Source organism: Monodelphis domestica, chromosome 1 (assembly GCF_027887165.1).
Source record: "Monodelphis domestica isolate mMonDom1 chromosome 1, mMonDom1.pri, whole genome shotgun sequence".
In the NCBI taxonomy this organism is placed as follows: domain Eukaryota; kingdom Metazoa; phylum Chordata; class Mammalia; order Didelphimorphia; family Didelphidae; genus Monodelphis; species Monodelphis domestica.
The window spans coordinates 476798751-476818246 of record NC_077227.1 but is presented as its reverse complement, the minus strand read 5'-3'; the positions used below and the strand labels follow the sequence as shown (position 1 = coordinate 476818246).

The window sequence follows — 19496 nt, the reverse complement described above, 5'->3', positions numbered from 1 at the left end:
GCTTAAGCATAGAACAGGAAGTTCTTTTCGAGTCATGATTGATTTTAGAATTGATACAATAGAGATACTTGGAATAACAGAACCAGGTCTTGGAACTTACAATCTCCACCCTACTCAGTCTAACAGGATTTAGGAAGGGCTGCAGCATAGATCAAGATTTAATTATTTGAGAATATGACCTTCAACAGATATGTGCAAAGGGGCAGACCTCTGGGCAGTCCTGGATTAAGCTAGAGCCACCATTGGCACAGGGAAGACATGGACAGTGATTGGTAGATGTGAGAACTGAGGGGAGGGAACTGAGATGGTTTCCTTAAAGATAGCAGGGGTCTGAGGACTGAGGAGGAGGTTTTGCTCTGAGCGAGGTGGCTCTGGAGGTGGTTGGAGAGGTTTTGCTCTGAGAGATTGTGCTCTGAGAAGCTTGCTCTGAAGGAAGCTGGAGGTGGAGGCCCCTGAGACTGTTTCTCCATTTTGGTCACATGAGTGATAGGGACTGATCTCTTTTCTTTGCCTCAGCTATCTAAGGGCTTGCCCAGCCTAAACAGAGGGGGTATTTAAGCACTATTCTTCCCTCCCTCCCTCCCTCCCTCTCTCTCTCTCTCTCTCTCTCATACTTTTCTTCCTCCTGTTTGTAATTAAACTCCATAAAAGGTTGACTGCTGACTTGAGTTTTCATTTAGGAATTACATAGCTAAATTCCTTGGCAACCTTAAATTAATATATATCAGTCTTTTAAAGTGATTTCCTTGTCACAACACTAATGCACTGCTGATGGAATTGTGAATTGAGCCACCATTCTGGAAGATAATTTGGAATTATGATCAAAGGGCTTTAAAAGAATAAATGCCCTTTGCGATAAAAGAATGTCTACCCTTTGATCCAGCCATAGCACTGCTGGGTTTGTACCCCAAAGAGATAATGGACAAAAAGACTTGTACAAAAATATTCATAGCTGCGCTCTTTGTGGTGGCCAAAAATTGGAAAATGAGGGGATGCCCATCAATTGGGGAATGGCTGAACAAATTGTGGTATATGTTGGTGATGGAATACTATTGTGCTCAAAGGAATAATAAAGTGGAGGATTTCCATGTGAACTGGAACAACCCCCAGGAAGTGATGCAGAGCGAGAGGAGCAGAACCAGGAGAACATTGTACACAGAGACAAACACACTGTGGTATCATCGAACGTAATGGACTTCCCCATTAGTGGTGGTGTAATGTCCCTGCACAATCTGCAGGGATCAAGGAGAAAAAAACACTATCCAAAAGCAGAGGACAAACTGAGGGAATAGAAACACCAAGGAAAAGCAACTGCCTGACTACAATGGCTGAGGGGACATGACAGAGGAAAGACTCGGAGCGAACACTCTGATGCAAATACTAACAACATGGCAATGGGTTCAAGTCAAGAACACATATGATACCAGTGGAATCACACGTCGGGCCACGGGGGGTGGGAGGGAGGAAAAGAAAATGATCTTTGTCTTTAATGAAAAATGCATGGAAATGATCAAATAAAATACTATAAAATTAAAAAAAAAGAAGAAAAAAAAGAATAAATGCCCTTTGATCCAGCAATACCACTCCCAGGTCTCTATCCCAGAGAGATTTTAAAAATGGGGGATGGAACTGTTTGTACAAAAATACTTATAGCTATGCTTTTTGTGGTGGCAAAAAAATTGGAAACTGAAGGAATGTCCCTCGATTGGGGAATGGCTGAACAAATTGTGGTATACAATGCTGATAGAATACTATTGTGCTATAAGAATGATGAACCAAATGACTTCCTAAAGAACTGGAAAGACCTACATGAACTGATGCAGAGTGACATAAGCACAACCAGGAGAACTTTATATACAGTAACTGAAACATTGTGGGATGATCAAATGTGATAGACTTTGCTACTAACAGCAATACAATGATCCAGGACAAATCTGAGGGACTTGTGGAAATAATGCTATCCACATCTAGAGAAAGAACTGTTGGAGTAGAAATGCAGGTGAAAAATATGATTTATCACTTGGTTTATTTGGGTATATGATTTGGGATTTTGGTCTTACAAGATTACTCTCTTACAAAAATGAATAACACAGAAACAGGTTTTAAGTGATAATACATATATAAAACTCAATGAAATTGTCAGCTCCAGGAGGGGAGGGAGGGATACAACACAAATCATGTAATATTGGAAAACATGTGTACATTTGCTAATGGAGTAAAATAAAGAAAAATAATTTAAAAAAAAAACAATCTCATATTTCCATCTACTTTTCAGATATCTTAAACCGAATGTCTAGTAGACATCTTAATCTCAATATGTCCAAAACTGAACTTGTTTTTCTCCCTAAAAATCCTCCCCAACTCCTACTTTCTGTATTACTGTCAAGGGCAAAACCATCCCTTCCAGTCCCTAAGGCTTGCAAACTAGCTGTCATCCTCAACTTCTCACCATCTATTACTCCTTATATCCAATCTGTTGCCAAGATCTATTGATTTCACCTTTGGGACATCTCTCCAATACATCCTCTTCTCTCTTCTGACATTGCCACCATTCCGGTGCAGGCCCTTATCCATCTTACTCTTGGGCTACTGCATGAGCTTGCTGGCTGGTGGGTCAACCTGCCTCAAATCTCTCAGCTCCAATTCATCCTCCAGACAGCTACTAAAGTGATTTTCCTAAACTGCAGAACTGATCTTGGCACCCCTCTAACTCAATAAACTCCATTGGCTCCCTATTATTTCTGAGATCAAATACAAAATAAACTGCTTAAAGTTCAAGACCCTTCATAACCCTTCTACTATTCTGATCTTCTAATACCTTACAATCAATCTAGCTCTCCCTCATCTCTGGCTCCTAACAAGTCTCAACCAAAATTCCATTTTCTGCAGGAAGCCTTTACCAACCCCTTTTAGTTTTAAGTGCCTTTTTTAATTATTTCATATTTATCTTGTATATAATTTTCCAATTCATCTCTTTAATGACCTCCTCTCTGATGCAACCTTTTTTGTTGATATGATGCAGTCTACTCACACTCATCATTGCTTTTTGGATGAAATTGAACTTTAATTCTTCAGAGATTATGGGAATTAGCCATGCAAAAATCTCACATACACAGAAGTCAGACATCAATTTAAACTTAATCAGAACTTTAAACTAGAATGCATCTTTGCTTTTAGAGAAGCTGAAAGTAAAGAATAAGAAGTCAGTGTTGAAGATGGCCAATTAATTGTTGATAATAATAAAACAAAGATGTCAATGTTTTTTTTCACCCCCAACTTTAGTAAGCTGCTCCATCATTTCTACTGAATGACACCAAAGGGTGCTTTTAAAAAGTCTTAATACTGTATTAATTAAGACTCCCTTTTTTCTAGTTTCCTTTCACCATTATCTCATTTTTTCACTTGCCTCACTATACTATATTCCTACAAAGAAATCACAATAACTTCAAGGACCTAATTTTCCTAATTTTGAAGTTATCTGGGAAGCTTAATATATAGTAAAAAACACACATGCACTTTTCATACTATGGTATGCAAAGCCACGTAAAAAGATCTCGACTTGCAAAACAAATAAATTAGGAGGGGGAAATTATATTTAAAAAATAATGATTTACCTTACAAAAGAATTCTCCACTAGATTCCTATAAATAGTGAACTACATAAATTTACAGTCTTGGGAAGGGGATTTAAACCTCATTCTTAGGTAAAGGAGGCTTTAGGGAACTTTACACTTGATTCACTAAGTTTTGCATCCAATCCATATAATCTCCCTAGGAAAGCAGAAAAATGTTTCCACTCTGCTTGTGAAAAAGTTGACAGCAAAACTCCAAAATATAGGCATTTTAACACCTCAAGGATAAAGACTAGTTCTTTTTGCAGAGGTCATCAGAAAAATTTCCTATCTACACTAAATGTTCTCCTTTATCCTACTCTTTCACATAATGGTATCCCTACTCATATGGTACATATATATGCCTCACAAGTTATGTTGACCCTGATGACCATATCACTTTTCACTGGCTTTATATAAGAAGCAACCAATTTTCAATTCAATTAGAATTAATTTTAAAATAAGCTGTATTATTATTATAAAATAATCTATATAATTATATTATGCCTCTCCAGGGCATGTCAAAAGGTTCAAAAATATTAGTAGAACTGTTTTAATTTAAAATCATTGGATGTGATCCTGAAATATACAAGTATTCACATATTTTAGAAAAAAAATATTTTAACTCTCAAACTATGATTTACAAATGAACACTGCAAAAGATTACTTGTTAGATAATCTCTAGTAGCCTTTAAGAAATTCCAAAAAACTAGCTATATATTCCCTCAAAGTCTGACTATAACAGTTCATAAACTCATCAAAACATAAAATTGGAAGGGCTCTTGCCTTTAGGCAGTCTAACACTTAAAGAACTCTATCTAGGGAAATGGGTAATTTTAAAGACCTAAGAAAAGAAACTACACTATCCTTTTTATTTTATTTTTTTTAAAATCCTTACCTTGTGTAGGCTACTCCCTTTGCTGGATCATTATCTATATACTACCTCCTTAACTCCAAATATACCCAAAGGTTCTGTCTTGGGCCCTCTTTTCTTTCTCTGTACTTTCTCTCTTGGTGATCAACTTCCACAAGTACTGAACATTTCTAAGCAGATGATTCCTAAATCAATATAGCTAGCCCTAGTCTAGTGATGGCAAACCTTTTAAAGACAGAGTGCCAGGTCCTGCCCCCCCACTGGGTGCTGCACCATGCCCCCCCCCCCCTTACCCCAGACAGAGGCAGGAGGAAGCACACCCACTGGGTAGCTGGCAGAGGAGCTAGTGGTGAGAAAGAATATGGCCTGAGCACTCTGCTCCCCTCCAGCTCTGCTGCCTGTGATCCACCCATCTCACCCACTGTGTACTCACATTGGATGCTGGGCAGAGGGGCAGGGCACGTGAAACAATGTCATTAGATGTGGTGGAGAGGGGGAGGGGAGTAGCCTCCCCCCAGTCCCTCTGCTTGGTGGGGGAGTGGGGTGGCTGAATGCCCACAGAAAACACTCTGCATGCCATCTTTGGCACCTGTGCCATAGGTTCTCCATCACTAAACTAGTCTGTCTCCTGAGTTGCAGTTCTACAACAGTAACTTTCTATTAGATATTTCCAACTGGATGCCCCATAGGCATCTCAAACTAACATGCCCAAAACAGAATTCCATGTTTTCCCCAAAATGTACCCTTCCTTTCTGACTTCCTCAGTTCTGCCAAGAATTCCACCAATCTCTTAGTCTTTGGAATTATTCTCAATTCTTTAGTCTTCTTCGCTACTGATTTCCAGTCACCAAATTTGTTATTTCTAAGTTCACAACATTTTTCCCATCTGTCTTCTCTTCACTAACTTGTGGGTATATCATTTAAGTTCATATTCTTTTGGAGTTCACTTTAGTTCAGATCCTCTTAACTTGAACAATTGACAGTCTCTCAACAGACTGTCTTATCTTTAGTTTCCCCATCTTTGATCCATACTCCAAAAAGCCATCAAAATGAAAGTCCTAAATCACAGGTTAGATCATGTCAATCCCCTTCTTAAAATGCTCCAGAAGGGGAAGCTAGTTGGCTCAGTAAGTAGTCAAGCCTAAGGATGGGAGGTCCTGGGTTCAGATTCTTTCTAGCTGTGACCCAGGGTAAGTCACTTAACCATACTTGCCTAGCCCTTACCTTTCTTTTGCCTTAGAACCAATACTTAGTCTTGATACTAAAATGGAAAATAAGGGTTTTTAAAAAATGTGTTTGACTGCTGGACCACCATCTTTACACATCTCTCTGCCTCTTCTCAAGCCTCCATATTTCCTCACATAAACTTAATTAAGCAGCAGCAGAGTTTGAGAGGATTGACTCCAATTTTGAAAGAAGTTCTAATGTGGGCAAAATACTATCAATGCTATCAAACAGCATCACATGCTACAGAGAAATCTTTTGTGAAAGGAAGTCTATCGATGCAGATGGAGAAATTTGTTTATTGCTTTCTTTGTAAGAAATTGCCACAACCACCCCAGCCTTCAGCAACCACCACCCTGATCAGTCAGCAGTCATCAACACAGAGGCAAGTACCTCTACCAGCAAAGATTATATAAACTTACTGAAGGCTCAGATGATGGTTAGCATTTTTCAGCAGCAAAGTATTTTTAAATTAAGGTATGTACATTTTCTTAGACATACTACTACTGCACACTTAATAGACTATAGTACAATGTAAACACAGCTTTTATATGTACTGGAAAACAAAAAAATTCATGTAACTTGCTTAATTGCAATATGAACTTTTTTGAGGTAGTCTGGAAAACTCTCAATATCTCCAAGGTATGCCTGTACTTCATTGTAGCATATTTATATCATTTTTCTATCTTTAGTTCAGATAGTAAAGTTGGTATGAATTTAATTAAATGCCTACCAAAGATATTAGACTGAAACATCACATGCAATATTATTTATGGGATTAAAAATGAATTAAAAAGCTTTGGAACCTATTTACAATGCAACCAGTTAGCCTAAAGTAAATCAGGCAAGCTGATACTGCTAGGAGAATTTCCAAGTTTATAATTTCTGATTCTTGTTTATACATGAAACCATAGCATAACATGGGGGTGGAGAACAAATACTCGCCTATAGCAACTGCATTATTTTGCAATGCTATTATTTGTGTTGGTTACATTTTAAAAAGTCCATTTACCACACTCAATTCTAGAATACTGGATTCACTTTTGTAATCTGAAACTACAAATAATGCTATCAGTTATTAATTGATAATGTCTGGTATTTTCAAAGTACTTTCTTATTATCTAGCATTGCATTATATAGGACTAAGCAGAGGATTTTTATATTTAATCTTAGAAGTGATGGGGATCCACAGCTTAGTGAACAAGTGACAATGTCAGACCTGCAATTTGAGAAAATCACTTTGGTGGCTAACCTTTAGTTGGGTGTCTGTGAGCTGAGTCCTAGATTTGGTGCCATTGCCACATGTTTCACTGCTCTCTTTAGTTAAATTTTTAACTGTGGTTTTAAAGAATGGATAATTGCACCAAGGAAACATGCAAAAATTATAACTCATTAGAGCACACTTTAGTGACATATAATGGGATAGTTGATGAGGAAAAGTTAAGTGTTAAGATCCTACAAAGGAAAGTTAAAATAAAAGAAAAATGCCAAGAACTGATAAAATGCCAAGAACTTCCAGTTCTGTCACATGAAACAGCCTAATTAATACACACAAAAACAATCAAAGGCCTTCAGAGAAACCTAACAGTGAAAAGGATTATTACTGATTACTCTAGAGCTGTGATGGCAAACCGATGGCACTCAGAGACCTCTCTGTGGGCACACCCTCACCTGCCAGAGCTGCTCCCTTTCCCCTCTCCATATTACCTCCCCACCCCTTTGGCCAGCAGCCCAATGAAAGCTCTTACTCCCTCCCCTGAGTGGAGCACTTGGGCCACTCCCCTCTCTTTCTCCCTTCCCCATCTGGGGTAGGAGACTTAATGCGGGTGGGGCATAGCACATTGTGTCTTAAAAGGTTCACCATCACTGCTCTAGAATATGGCATAGTCTTCCTGAAGTTGGGAGAACAATTAAAAAAAAACAAACTGCTAACCATTGCTGTTTTTTAAAAATGCTTATTATGGGACACATTACGGGCATGACATTACAAAGTCTGGAGTACTAAAAATTTTTTTTAATTGATGAATCTCACTTTCTTATTCAATATTATGTCAAAAACCCAAATAAGCCTCTAAGTCCTGGGCATCTTCATCAGAATGTAAAATAGCCACTATTTTAGGGGATTTTTAAATTTTGGTGTGTCTAGAAGTCTTGCCTCCTAGAAGGAAAGATGAGCTCTGATAAATACAGCAACATATAAAATTATTTCAGAATTATAGAAATTCTTAAATGGAGTAAGACTATTTCAACATGATATACCATACTATATATCACAAAAAGTTAAAAAAGTTTAACCATGAAATGGAGATAAAACACAGAAGTTGCCCCCCCCCACACACACACAGTTATGTAAGATATCCTTTAAACCCTATTCAAAACTTATATGATTATAAAGGATAGATTTGGAAAGATGGAATGTTAGTCAAAGCTGTGCTTAATATCCAATGTGATATGGGATTTCATATTGAAGAATTAAAGAATAAATGTTAAAACTTTGTGAACTCCATGCTATAAAAACAAGTGACTGAAGCAAAAAGAAAACATGTTATTAAAAGTGTTTTTGTTTTTTTAATGTAAATTTTACCAAGGTAATTTGTACTGCAACATACTAAGAACTTTTTTTCTAGGTAAAATTAGATTATTGTCACCTTTGATTTTTCCCCCTCTTTCCTTTCTCACTTACTATAAATAACCAAGATTTCCTACACCAGAATCTTCTAGCCAAAAAGGCAGGGAGACAGTCAACAGAAAATGGGCAACAATTATTGGAAATCTCAACTAGACCACAGGGGAACCCTGTAGATATTTCATTAATTTCAAAAAATTTCTGTGATATAAGTCATGGGTAGTTATCTCTATTTTACCAGAAAAGGAAGTAAGATCAGAGCCTAGCTCTAATTAACTCTCTAGAACACAGTTTAGATAACACTCATCTTAGATATAATTTAATCAGTCCTCATAACACTGCAATAACATAAGTCATGGGTAGTTTTTATCCTGATTTCATTAGAAAGGAAGCAGGAACAGAGACCAAATGGAAGTCTTTAGGTCATAGTTTAGAAGATTAACTAATTATTTTAATTAATCCTTATAAGACTCAAGTGAGATGGGCCATGGCCAGGTTTCAGCTTCATTTTAGCAGAAAGAAGAAAAGACCTAAGTAACAACAACAACAAAAAAACACCACCTTAAATAATAGATATTTAGTATTCTTAAGAGAAAAATCTTTTTTCTAACTACAAATTATTGTGCATACACACAGTTATGTAATATATTTATCTATACCAATTTTAATGCTCAAATCCCAAATCCCAACTTCTAGAGAAAGCCTTTCCCAGTATATCAGTTCTAGTATCTTCCTTCCCATATTTATCCTATTATATTGCTATTTGTACATATTTGCTTGTTGTCTTCCCCAACAGATAGTGAGCTTCTTGAGGGTAGGGCCCATCTTTTATCCCTTTTTGAATCCCCAGTGCTTAACATAGTCCCTGACATATAAAGTACTTAATAAATATTCCACTAAATTATATTTAATAATTCTATAGTTAATTCCATACATGATGAAGGATGAATAGTATCCATATTAATTTTTGGAATGTTTTAAACTATTATTTTAAAAAATTTTAATGCCCTAATAAATACCAGCTGGATCATAGAATTAAGTCTAAGAAAATAAACTATGAAATGTTAGAAAAAAGGAAATAATCTTTATTTCAACTGAGGCCAGATAACATCAATTATTAACAAATAGAAGAAATTATAAAAATTTTAAGTTCTGGAAAGTAGAAACAATATACTCAAAAGAAAAATAACAAGTTGGGGAAAATATTTGAACCGTAGTTCAAATAAAAGGTAAAATCTTAACAGATAAATTTATAAAGACTAATAAAAATAATCAAAAGCAACACCTAATCTTCACTTTTCTGTGAAGTACATTTCTGCCTTCTACTTCTAGGACTGAATTCAAATCCAACTTTAGGCACTTACTAGTTGTGGGTCCCTGAGCAAATGACTTAATCTCTGTTTACCTCATTTTCCTCAACTGTAAAATGGGATAACAACAGCACCTCCTTCCCAGGGTTGTTGTGAGGATCACCTTAGAAAATATTTGCAAAATACTTAGCACAGTGCCTGGCACATAATAGACATTATATAAAAGGTAGTTACTGTAATCATTACCATTCATTATTATTATTATTACTGCCTAGGCTTAGTTGAGTGCAGGCACTATTGTTATTTTTCTTGTCTCACTAACCAGTCATCTTTCCCAAGCCTTCCTCCATATCATAATCAAGGGAAAAAAAATCAAATACATATTATTATTATTATAATCACTGTTATTATTGTTGCTGTTGCTGCTAATAAAAGGATATGACAATCTACTGCTCTTTGGCATCACTCACTATCCCTGAGTCTGCCTACACTCTAACCCTCCAGAAGAAGGGCAAGTCTGTCTCATTTTTGTATTTATACAACTAATACCTAGCTAAGTACCTATTACACCCGGAACATAGTAGGTTAATAACAAATGTTATTGGTTTTTTGACTACTTTTATAACTATCAAATTAGAAAAAACAAAGTGATAAAACAATGTTGGGCAGAGCTGAATACACCCATACATTGCTGGTAGAATTATAAACTGGAAGGATCTATTAGGAGAGCAATCTGACAATATTCAAGAATTACAAAAAATTATATCTTTTGACCCAATAATCCTTAATTGTTTTGTGGCCATGGAAGTTATTTGACTCCTCTGAGCTGCAATTTATTCATCTATAAAATGGGGAGACCTTTATGGAATATGACAACTACATTACTAGATATACAACTATACTGCCAGAATCTAGTTCCTCTGTACTCTCAAAAACTGGCCACGTTGTTTCATCTATGGGTTATTATTTTTTTTTAAACCCTTACCTTCCATCTTGGAGTCAATACTGTGTATTGGCTCCAACGCAGAAGAGTGTTAAGGGCTAGGCAATGGGGGTCAAGTGACTTGCCCAGGGTCACACAGCTAGGAAGTGTCTGAGGCCACATTTGAACCCAGGACCTCCTGTCTCTAGGCCTGGTTCTTAATCCACTGAGCTACCCAGCTGCCCCCGGTTATTATTTTTAATCAAAGCATCATATCTAAATGTCACAATTTTCAAAAATATTCTCCCACAAAATTAAAACCAAAAACAGTGAAACTCTAAGGACTACTCTTAGCTCCAGAAAAAAACCCAAAAAACTAAGTAATGTACCTCTTTTCTCAGAGAGGTGGGAGTCTATAGACACAGATACAACTACTATAGCATAGATCTTAAACTAGAAATTGATTTAGTTCAATTCCCTCATTTAACAGATAAGGAAACTGAGGTCCAGTGAAGTAAAGTGATTTGCATAAGGTCACACTATCTGGAGTGAACAGTTGCACAGGTGCTATGTCAGTGGGGTTTGCTTAAATGTTTTTCTTTGTCATAAGGAGTGGTTTATATGTGGAAAATAGTGGAATATATTTGAAAAATAGATAAAAGGTATCAAAATAAAAAAATATTTAGTAGAATAATTGCACATATGGAGAACATTTAACAGCAATCTTTTCATAAAGGCTGTCTGGATTCATAACAATATGAGACAAAACTCCACAAAGTAGAAACTAATAAATTATGGTAAAATATCAGCTTGTATTAAAAATACTTACAAAATAATTTTTTCATAGTATGAAATATGACATATTTGGGGAAAAAACAGTATCTTTCATTTACATAGTATTTTTACCCCTCAATGTGATTTTAAAGCTTATTTTATCTTTATAATAATCCTCTAAGAAAATAAGACATTGTGCTTTAAGGTTTGCAAAGCATTTTACAAATATCATCTCAAATTATCCTTACAGTTGTAAAAGGTACTCCAAAATGAAGGTGCCATCATTATATCCATTTTACCAATGAGGAAACTAAGCCAGGCAGAGGTCAAATGACCTGCCCAGGGTCACTCAGCTACTAAATGTCAGGGGTTAGATTTGAATTCAAGTGTTCCTGACTCCACTGAGCCACTCAGTTGTCTCTAATAGGCAAAAAGGGTAGATAAATTGCATAGCGGATGAAGGGCAGGCAGAAATTTGACATATCTTTCCTCCTATCAGGGGTTATAGTTACATAGCAGGAAGGAACCTCAAAAGGCACCTAGTCTCATTCTACAGACAAGGAAACTGTGTTCCAAGGAGGGCAAAGGATGATCATAGCTACTACACAGTTAGATAGGCCTTGAAAGGCCATCTAGTCCAACCACACATCTTATAGATAAGGAAATTGTTAAATGATTTGCCCAAGGCCATGTAGGTAGTGTCAAAGACAGGATTTTAATTTTATTACAGCTGCCATCTAACTCCTACCCATTTTCCTCTTTACCACTTCCAAAAATCCTATGAGTATTGTCTTGTCCACTTTCCTCTCTCATTTTACAGATAAAACCACAAGGGCCTAAGTCAAAATGAATTGCCCAAGATCACATTTTCATCAAACAGAGGAACTAAGATTTGAATTCAGGTTTCCAGACACATAGTCTAGTGCTTGTTATACTATGTGACAGAATGGGTACTCAAAAAATACCTGCTGATTAAATAGATTGCTCAAAATGAGAGAGCCTGTTAGTAGTATGGCTGAAACTAGAAACCAGACCCAAGGCTGCAAATGACTAGAAACTAATTTCATTCTAATTAGACCATGGCATTAAGCCCTGGTAAATGACAAAATGTGCTGTCCTTGATCTATAAAGCTGGCACTCCACCAAAGGTAGAAAAAACATTTTGAGTTGCTTTTCCAACAGTGATAAAAGGTTACATTGAGCAAATCACACTCTTGTCCTGTGACCCAGTAAGAGGCAGTTTGCTGGGGTTAGTAATACATTCTGTGGCCATGAAATATAGTGAAATCTAAATGGCCCTAATGGAAATAAAATATGATATTAAAGAGCAGAGTGCTAGGAGTCTGAAGACTTGTTATAAAGTCTTAATTCTGCCACACATTAACTATAGTAGTACTGTATGAATTTAGGCAAGAAATCTCTTAAAGTTTTTGAGATTCTAAAAGTTTCATCGTCTGTAAAACAATAAAAACATTTGCCTGGCACTAATGGATATAAAGCGTGAAAGAGCAGTGAGTTAGGAGTCTGAAGACTGATTGGAGGTAAAAGTCTTGTTTTTGCCACAAATTAACTATAGTACCAGTATGAACTAGGGCAAGTAGTCATTTAAAAGTTTCTAAGATTCTCAAGTTTCTTCATCTATGAAACAGTAAAAATACTACTTGTACTATTTATTTCACATGGTCACTGTGAGAATCAAGTGTGGTAAATTCTTTGTAAAAGCATAAATGTGGATTCTAAAGGTTGGAGCCTTTTTTGACCTATCCTGAAGCCCATCACTATGAAAAGTAAAAGCTTAAAACGAATCTGTATATCTTCTATCCAAACTGAACACTTTAGGCCTGACACCAGAAAAGGTATGAATGCATACATACATAAGTGAGGAATCTTTGGATCACTTTAAGAAGGACAGAGCCAAGCCAGCCCATAGAATCCATTCATGAAGTAAATAGATAAAACAATCAAGATAACAAAAAACTGGCTTTCAGTTTTAGGACGATTCCCAAGGAAAAGTCCCCTCCCAGAGGGGCATCCATAAAAGGCCGGGGGGTGGGGGGAGAGAGCAGGGGTTGCACCCATTTGCAGAGCTCCCCTCCTCCGCACAGAAATAAGCCAAGGGCTCCCAGCAAAGCCCTTCCTGTCAAGCCCTGATCCTAAAGAAGAGCTGGAAATTCCCCTCCACCGGCTCCTTCCCCGCCTACCCCCCACCGACTTCCTCTCTCCAGGACTCGATGTAAATAAGGGCAAAACGGAGTTTGGAAATATAGGTTCTCCACGCCCCCAGGGTGGCCTCCCCACACCTTTCCCGCCCCCGGCCCAATTTCCGCAAGAGTGAGGGTCCTCGGGCTGTGCGAGCAGGAGAAGGCCGAGGCCGAGGAGCATGCCCTGGCCCAGGCCGGCCTGCCCCTAGGTGGAGGTGGGCGGACAGGGCCCAGGGAGCAGGAGGATCCGTCCCGCGGGGTCTGGAGAGAGCGCCCCTCCCCCCGCCTCGGGGGGCCTGAGAAAGAGGAGACCCAGGAGACCGGGCTCCCAGCTCCCAGTCCGCCAGCCCCCCTCGAGAAGGCTGCGGTCGCAGCTGCCTCCCTCGGCTCGGGCCGGCTCAGCCCCGCTAATCGCACCAGAATTCTCCCTACTCCTCCCCTGCTCCCGCTCCTGCTCCGAGCTTTGGCAGCCCCGAACCGCCTTCAACTCACCCCAACGGCCGCCGCTCGCCCCGGAACTGGAGCCCGAGTCTCCGCCGCCGCCACCGCCGCCGGCCCCACCCCCCCACTCCTGGGGTAGTGACTGACAGGCAGTAGGAGGGCCCGAGAGGCGGTGGTGGCGGCGGCTGGGGTGGGGTGGGGGGACGGTACGGTGAGGGGAAGGGAGGGAGCCGCAGCCGCCGTTGATTGGCTGGCTCGGCGGCGACCGTTACTACTTAAGCTGGCCTCCCGCCTTTTCCGAGCGCAAATGGGGGTCCTGTCACCGCCTAGAGAGTGTGAGGGGGAATCCTTGGGGACTTGCTTTGTCTGTGGCTGACGCGTAATTCCACTTGGACAGTTCGGATTTGGGGGACAGCAGAGAGGCGCTGCCCTGTTTGGAGACCCCCGCCCGACCTGGACGCTCTCTACATCTCAGTTACTTATACTTCTCAGAATTCTCATTTTCCCACTAAATTGAAATCAGACAGTAAAATTGTAATGACCAATTTTGGCCCCAGGGGAAAAAATGAAAAAATGCTGCTCTTTTCCTTGGAGTGGAGGAGCACTACGAATACACACAAACACCCAATACCTCATTGATATGGGAGGCGGGGTGGGGGTGGGGGAAGAACCTCTCCTCCCCGGGCCTCGGGGTCAAGGGCGTCAGCTTTTCTCTTCAGTGTTACTCAGCCAGAGGAAATTCGACAATATCACACAGCTCCATCACGGTCTTACTGAAAAATGATTCTGAAATTCTCAAAATTTTCAAATCTCCCCTTTTCCCCTTCTTACCTTCTTTTTTTATCATACTTATTCGCGTCTATGGCCTATCCTTTCATCCCTCCATTACACTGTAAGCTACTTATGATCAGTAACTTTTTAAAAAATCTTTATATCTCCAGTGTAGAGTACCTAGTAGGTGCTTAAAAATATTGAATTGAGATGGGATTCCTGAAGTCCAAAAGGAGTTTTTTTAACTATGATGACCCATTATCTTCCAGGGTGTACTTTCCTGACCTATAGGGTCTTACATTAAAACTAATGAGGTTGAAAAAATCACCCTTTGTCCCCAAAACACGGTGGTTTCATCTTGGATGAAGTGTGATATAAGTCAGTGTATCCAAAAGCCAGGAACACGTAACCTCAAATCCAAATCATCACTTTATACCTCTCACAAAATTCTCCTATTTGGGAGGCAGTTTGGGTAGCAGGTGTTTTAGGTCAGAAGGTTCTCCATACCAAAAAAAAAAAAAGATAGTGAAATTTTGACTAAAAAATTTTTCAAAATCAGCTTTTTTCAATTAATTCATTGAGTCTGTTTCTGCACCTGTCTAAGCTTTTTGGTCTCTAAAACTCAGACTCTAGTGTTCTAAACCAATACAGAGGATATTAAATATAAGTACTTCAAGCTAATGTTAGTTTTCCTTGAAACCTGGCACTTTCCTAAGAATATTAAACTAGAAGGGATCTCTAAGCTACTTTAAATTCATTTTTGAAAGCCTACCCAGTTGAGGACTCCTGTTATAGATCTATATGAAAGATACAATCATTACTAGATAACAACATATTTAAAGCGAGAGACTAGATATGTCATAGAAATATCTATAATTAAAACAGGACAGTCTAATTTAAATAGAAGAAAGGTAAGGAATCTGGAGTTCCATAAACCCAAGACTGCCACTAACTAGCTATGCAATCTGCACTCCCTCATTTGCCTCAACATTCAAATAAAGAGAACTGAACCTATTTTATCAGATTGGTGGGATTTAGTTTTTTTCTTGGGGCGATAGGTGGAAGGGGAGAGAGGAAATCTGCACTTACAATTCTTCAGGCTAGGCAATTCCCCATGCAGAAATCCCTCTATCAATGCTTCTCAGCAAAGCAATTTCCTTGTAATTTACAATCTTAGTTGTGTGAAACACTGAGAGTTTAAATGATTGGCCTAATGGTCTCACAATTAATAGGTGTCACCAAACAAGACTTGAACCCCCTTCTTTCTTGACTATAAAGCCAACACTAGCCACTTGCTGCCTCTCATAGAATTGTTATGAGGATAAAATTAGATCAACAGATGTGAAAGTTAAAATGAGAGAATTGTACACAATTTGATCTCTAAGGTCCAATTCAACTAACATTCTTTGATTCTAGATAGCTTATAAGGATATTACATAATTAAGTTAAAATACCCTAAATGGTAAAGAGACAGAGTAAGGAATTATCATTCAATTGGGTTTTACTTAGAATAGAAATTTCCCTAAGTCTATGCCTTTTCTGTAATAATAAGACCTTTTGGGTTGTTATTGAAGACAGGTCTCAATTTAATTATATTAAATTAGACAAACCCCTAGAACGAGTTTTATGCCATTAAAAGTAAAAATTGTTTCTATAACTAATCATCGGAAATAGTCAAGGTCCCTTCCCCAGGGCTTTCTTTTAAACCAAATAGATATCCTAACTCTCAAGCATTTTCTTCTGTATTATAGAATATCAATGATATGACAGGCAAAAAATGAAACTGTTAGTATACTCAGTGTACTTAACAGAAAGCCTGTATGACCCTGGATACAAGGAAGTAGTTCAACCTGACTTACATAATTACAATAAAATTTCAGACCCACCCACCACCACCCCCCTTTCAAAATTTAAATAAATTGTGAATGTTTTGTTCTGAAATTTGACATTAACATGGGAAATGAGGTGGCTGGATTCTTGGCTCTACTTATCTCTGTTTTACCCTCAACACATTCATTCCATGACTACTCTTTGCCTCGGTTTCTACAGCACTTATTTATATTGTTCTGAATAGTTAGAATTAGTTTATTAATAATGGATTTGTAATTAGGAAAAACCTGAGTTCAAATTCTGCCTCAGATACCTGCTTAGTTGTGACCTGTGCCTCAATTTCCTCAGCTGTAAAATGAGAATAATAATAGCACCCCCCCCATAGGATTGTGAGGATCAAATGAGATATATGTAAAATGCTTTGTAAACCTTAAAGAACTATACTAAACAATATAAAAAAATATTAGTTACTATTATATGTTTCTCAGGATTCTGCCATAAAATTACCTAGATTACAGTAGAATAGTTGATAGAGTACTGAACTTGAAGTTGGAAAATGGCTATATTCAAATCCTCCTTGCTCTGAAAGTTTTAAAGTGCTATGTAAATCTTAACTATTTTATCACATTTCCTGAGTATCTGGTCCCCCTCCTATTATACTGCTTGACATACAGTTGAAAATGTTTATTTCTCCTGTAAAATCCAAATCAGATTACTTGCCAATTCAGGGAGTGGGGAGAGGAAGGAGGGAGAGAAATTGGTTCAAATTTTTTTTTAATGGTTAAAAATTGTTTTTACATGTAATTAAAGGAAAAAAAGTTTTATTTTTAAATAATATTTTTTTTAAAAAGGAATTGTGTAATTCTATGTTTCCCAGTCCAAATATTAACACACACTGTTGCAACATTCATATCCAACCGCTTAACTTGGATTAACTATGCTCCAAGGCAGTCTCCGTATTAGGTTTAGATTAGGAGGGGTTTAAGAAGGTATACACTGGCAGGGGCTAACCACTGAGTCCTCTGGGTTTGATACTATGGGGGAAATAAAACTTTTTTTCCTTTAATTACATGTAAAAACAATTTTTAATCATTAAAAAAAATTTTGAACCAATTTCTCTCCCTCCTTCCTCTCCCCACTCCCTGAATTGGCAAATAATCTGATTTGGATTTTACAGTGGTTAGCCCCTGCCAGTGTATACCTTCTTAAACCCCTCCTAATCTAAACCTAATACGGAGACTGCCTTGGATTAGGGTAATTTCCACCATCTAATAGGAACTTCCTTCTTTTGTCTGCTGGCTTCTCTCTTTTCTCTTTACCTTATTGACCAATCTCACCCTTTTCAAAAGCAATCTTCACCCCTCCTCACTTTACTAATATGGCCCTGCCAAAGAAGTCCTTTTAACCCCTGGACTTTCAGGCCAACCAAGATAACATCTCTTTACCTTCCACCAGTCTTCCACAATACAAACTGTGGAGTCCCTTCAGATTATAAAGATAATTAAAACTTTTAATTAACAAAATTCCCAATTCCATAAGATAAAATATATAGGAAAAAAACAAGGATAGGATTATGGAAAGGCTTAACAAAATTATTTCTTATAATAAAATGTGGCAACTATATTGTACTCCCTGTAGTTAGGCACAAAACTACCAGGTGGTTTGATGAAAATGACTTCAGAAGGGTTAAAGAACGTCAAAACATTTTACCTTCCTCCCATCGCTTTCACATTTAAGAGCATACCAAACCACCATCAGGACCCTTCACATTATCAGAAAAGCTGTGCAAGGAGGGGATCTCCCAGCTTTTCAACCCAGAAGTGAATCTAGGGGGTTCCCTCATTCAGGCCACACACTCATTTCCCGAATAAGCAGCCCTGGAAACCCTTATCTCTAATTTTACTAACATTGTCATCCCAAAGGGTGACCTAGCAGCTTTCACTAGCTAGAGGCCCCAGCTGAATTAAAGGATTTTCTCTCTTACTACCCAAATTGTACCTACCTGATCCAGAGCCTGACTGTGAAGTTCAGTATCAGAGACGGGCTGTCCAGGGTCTTGCCCAGCAGTCACGCACACTGGCACTTCAGTTTGCCCATGTCCCATTGATATCAGGCTCCAGGGAGTGTCAAGCTGTCTCTGCTCTCCGGAAGAGACTCTCCTGAGAAGAAAAGAAATAATAAGCTAGAACATCCAAACTTGAACAAAATACTACATGCCAATTCTGAAACACACAGAAGAGATCACCAACCATCAGAGAAATATGTTACAGTTCCAGATGTTACCTGTTATTGAAAAATAATTTCCCCATTGTTACAGAAGGAGAAACTGAGGAACAGAGGGGATTAGTGACTCCACCAAGGTCACATAAGAGATTGGCTGAAGAATTGGGAAGATGATCCAGTAGCCCAGAATCAAGATCCATGCTAACTCTAAGGAGAATTGTTCCAAATCCACAGAATCAGCACCTTTGGTCTTCCTCCTTAGTAGCCTATGAATTCAGTGGAGTAGTTGGGGCTTGCAGATGTTAAAAACCCAAAGACTAGATTCTGACGTCATGATACTTTTAGCACACTGGGAGGAGCTGCTTACTGGCTTAAAAAAGAGGGTGACTCATTCCAGGTCCCTTAGCAGGCTTTGATTCTCAGTAATCTTTCCCTCTTTCTCCTTTACTTTTCTGAAACAGAAAAGAAAGTAAAACCTGCCTTGCCAAACCTTGACCAGGAAGTTTCAGCAGCAAAGAAGTTTTGAGCCACAAATAAAAATCATGAAGTAGACGTCTCACTTGTTGGACAGGTTTAGAGGAAATGGCTTTGTGAACTTTAAACAGGAACAAAAAACGAACAAAATGAAAATGAAATAAATGAAAAAATTCTCTGAGAAGTTTAATGAGGATAAGTAGTTTAATTATTGAC

The 19496-nt window shown here is 38.2% G+C and overlaps 1 protein-coding gene across 5 annotated transcripts in view; it reads right to left on the bottom strand.

Moving 5' to 3' along the window:
• The window catches only part of TRAF2 (TNF receptor associated factor 2), a 65031-nt gene extending 45947 nt beyond the window's left edge, over positions 1-19084 (bottom strand). For 2 of the 5 annotated variants that reach the window (XM_007475391.3, XM_007475392.3), the window contains exons 1-2: positions 18867-19080; positions 18586-18742 (exon numbers count right to left, since the gene is read on the bottom strand). In XM_007475391.3, coding sequence (XP_007475453.1) covers positions 18586-18742; positions 18867-19006 — 297 coding nt within the window. In that variant the 5' untranslated portion in view covers positions 19007-19080. Of the gene's footprint in view, positions 1-14033; positions 14191-18585; positions 18743-18866 lie in introns of those variants that run through there. The other 3 variants (XM_056812727.1, XM_007475393.3, XM_056812728.1) reach the window with 3 other exon arrangements.
• Positions 19085-19496: the final 412 nt, after the last annotated feature.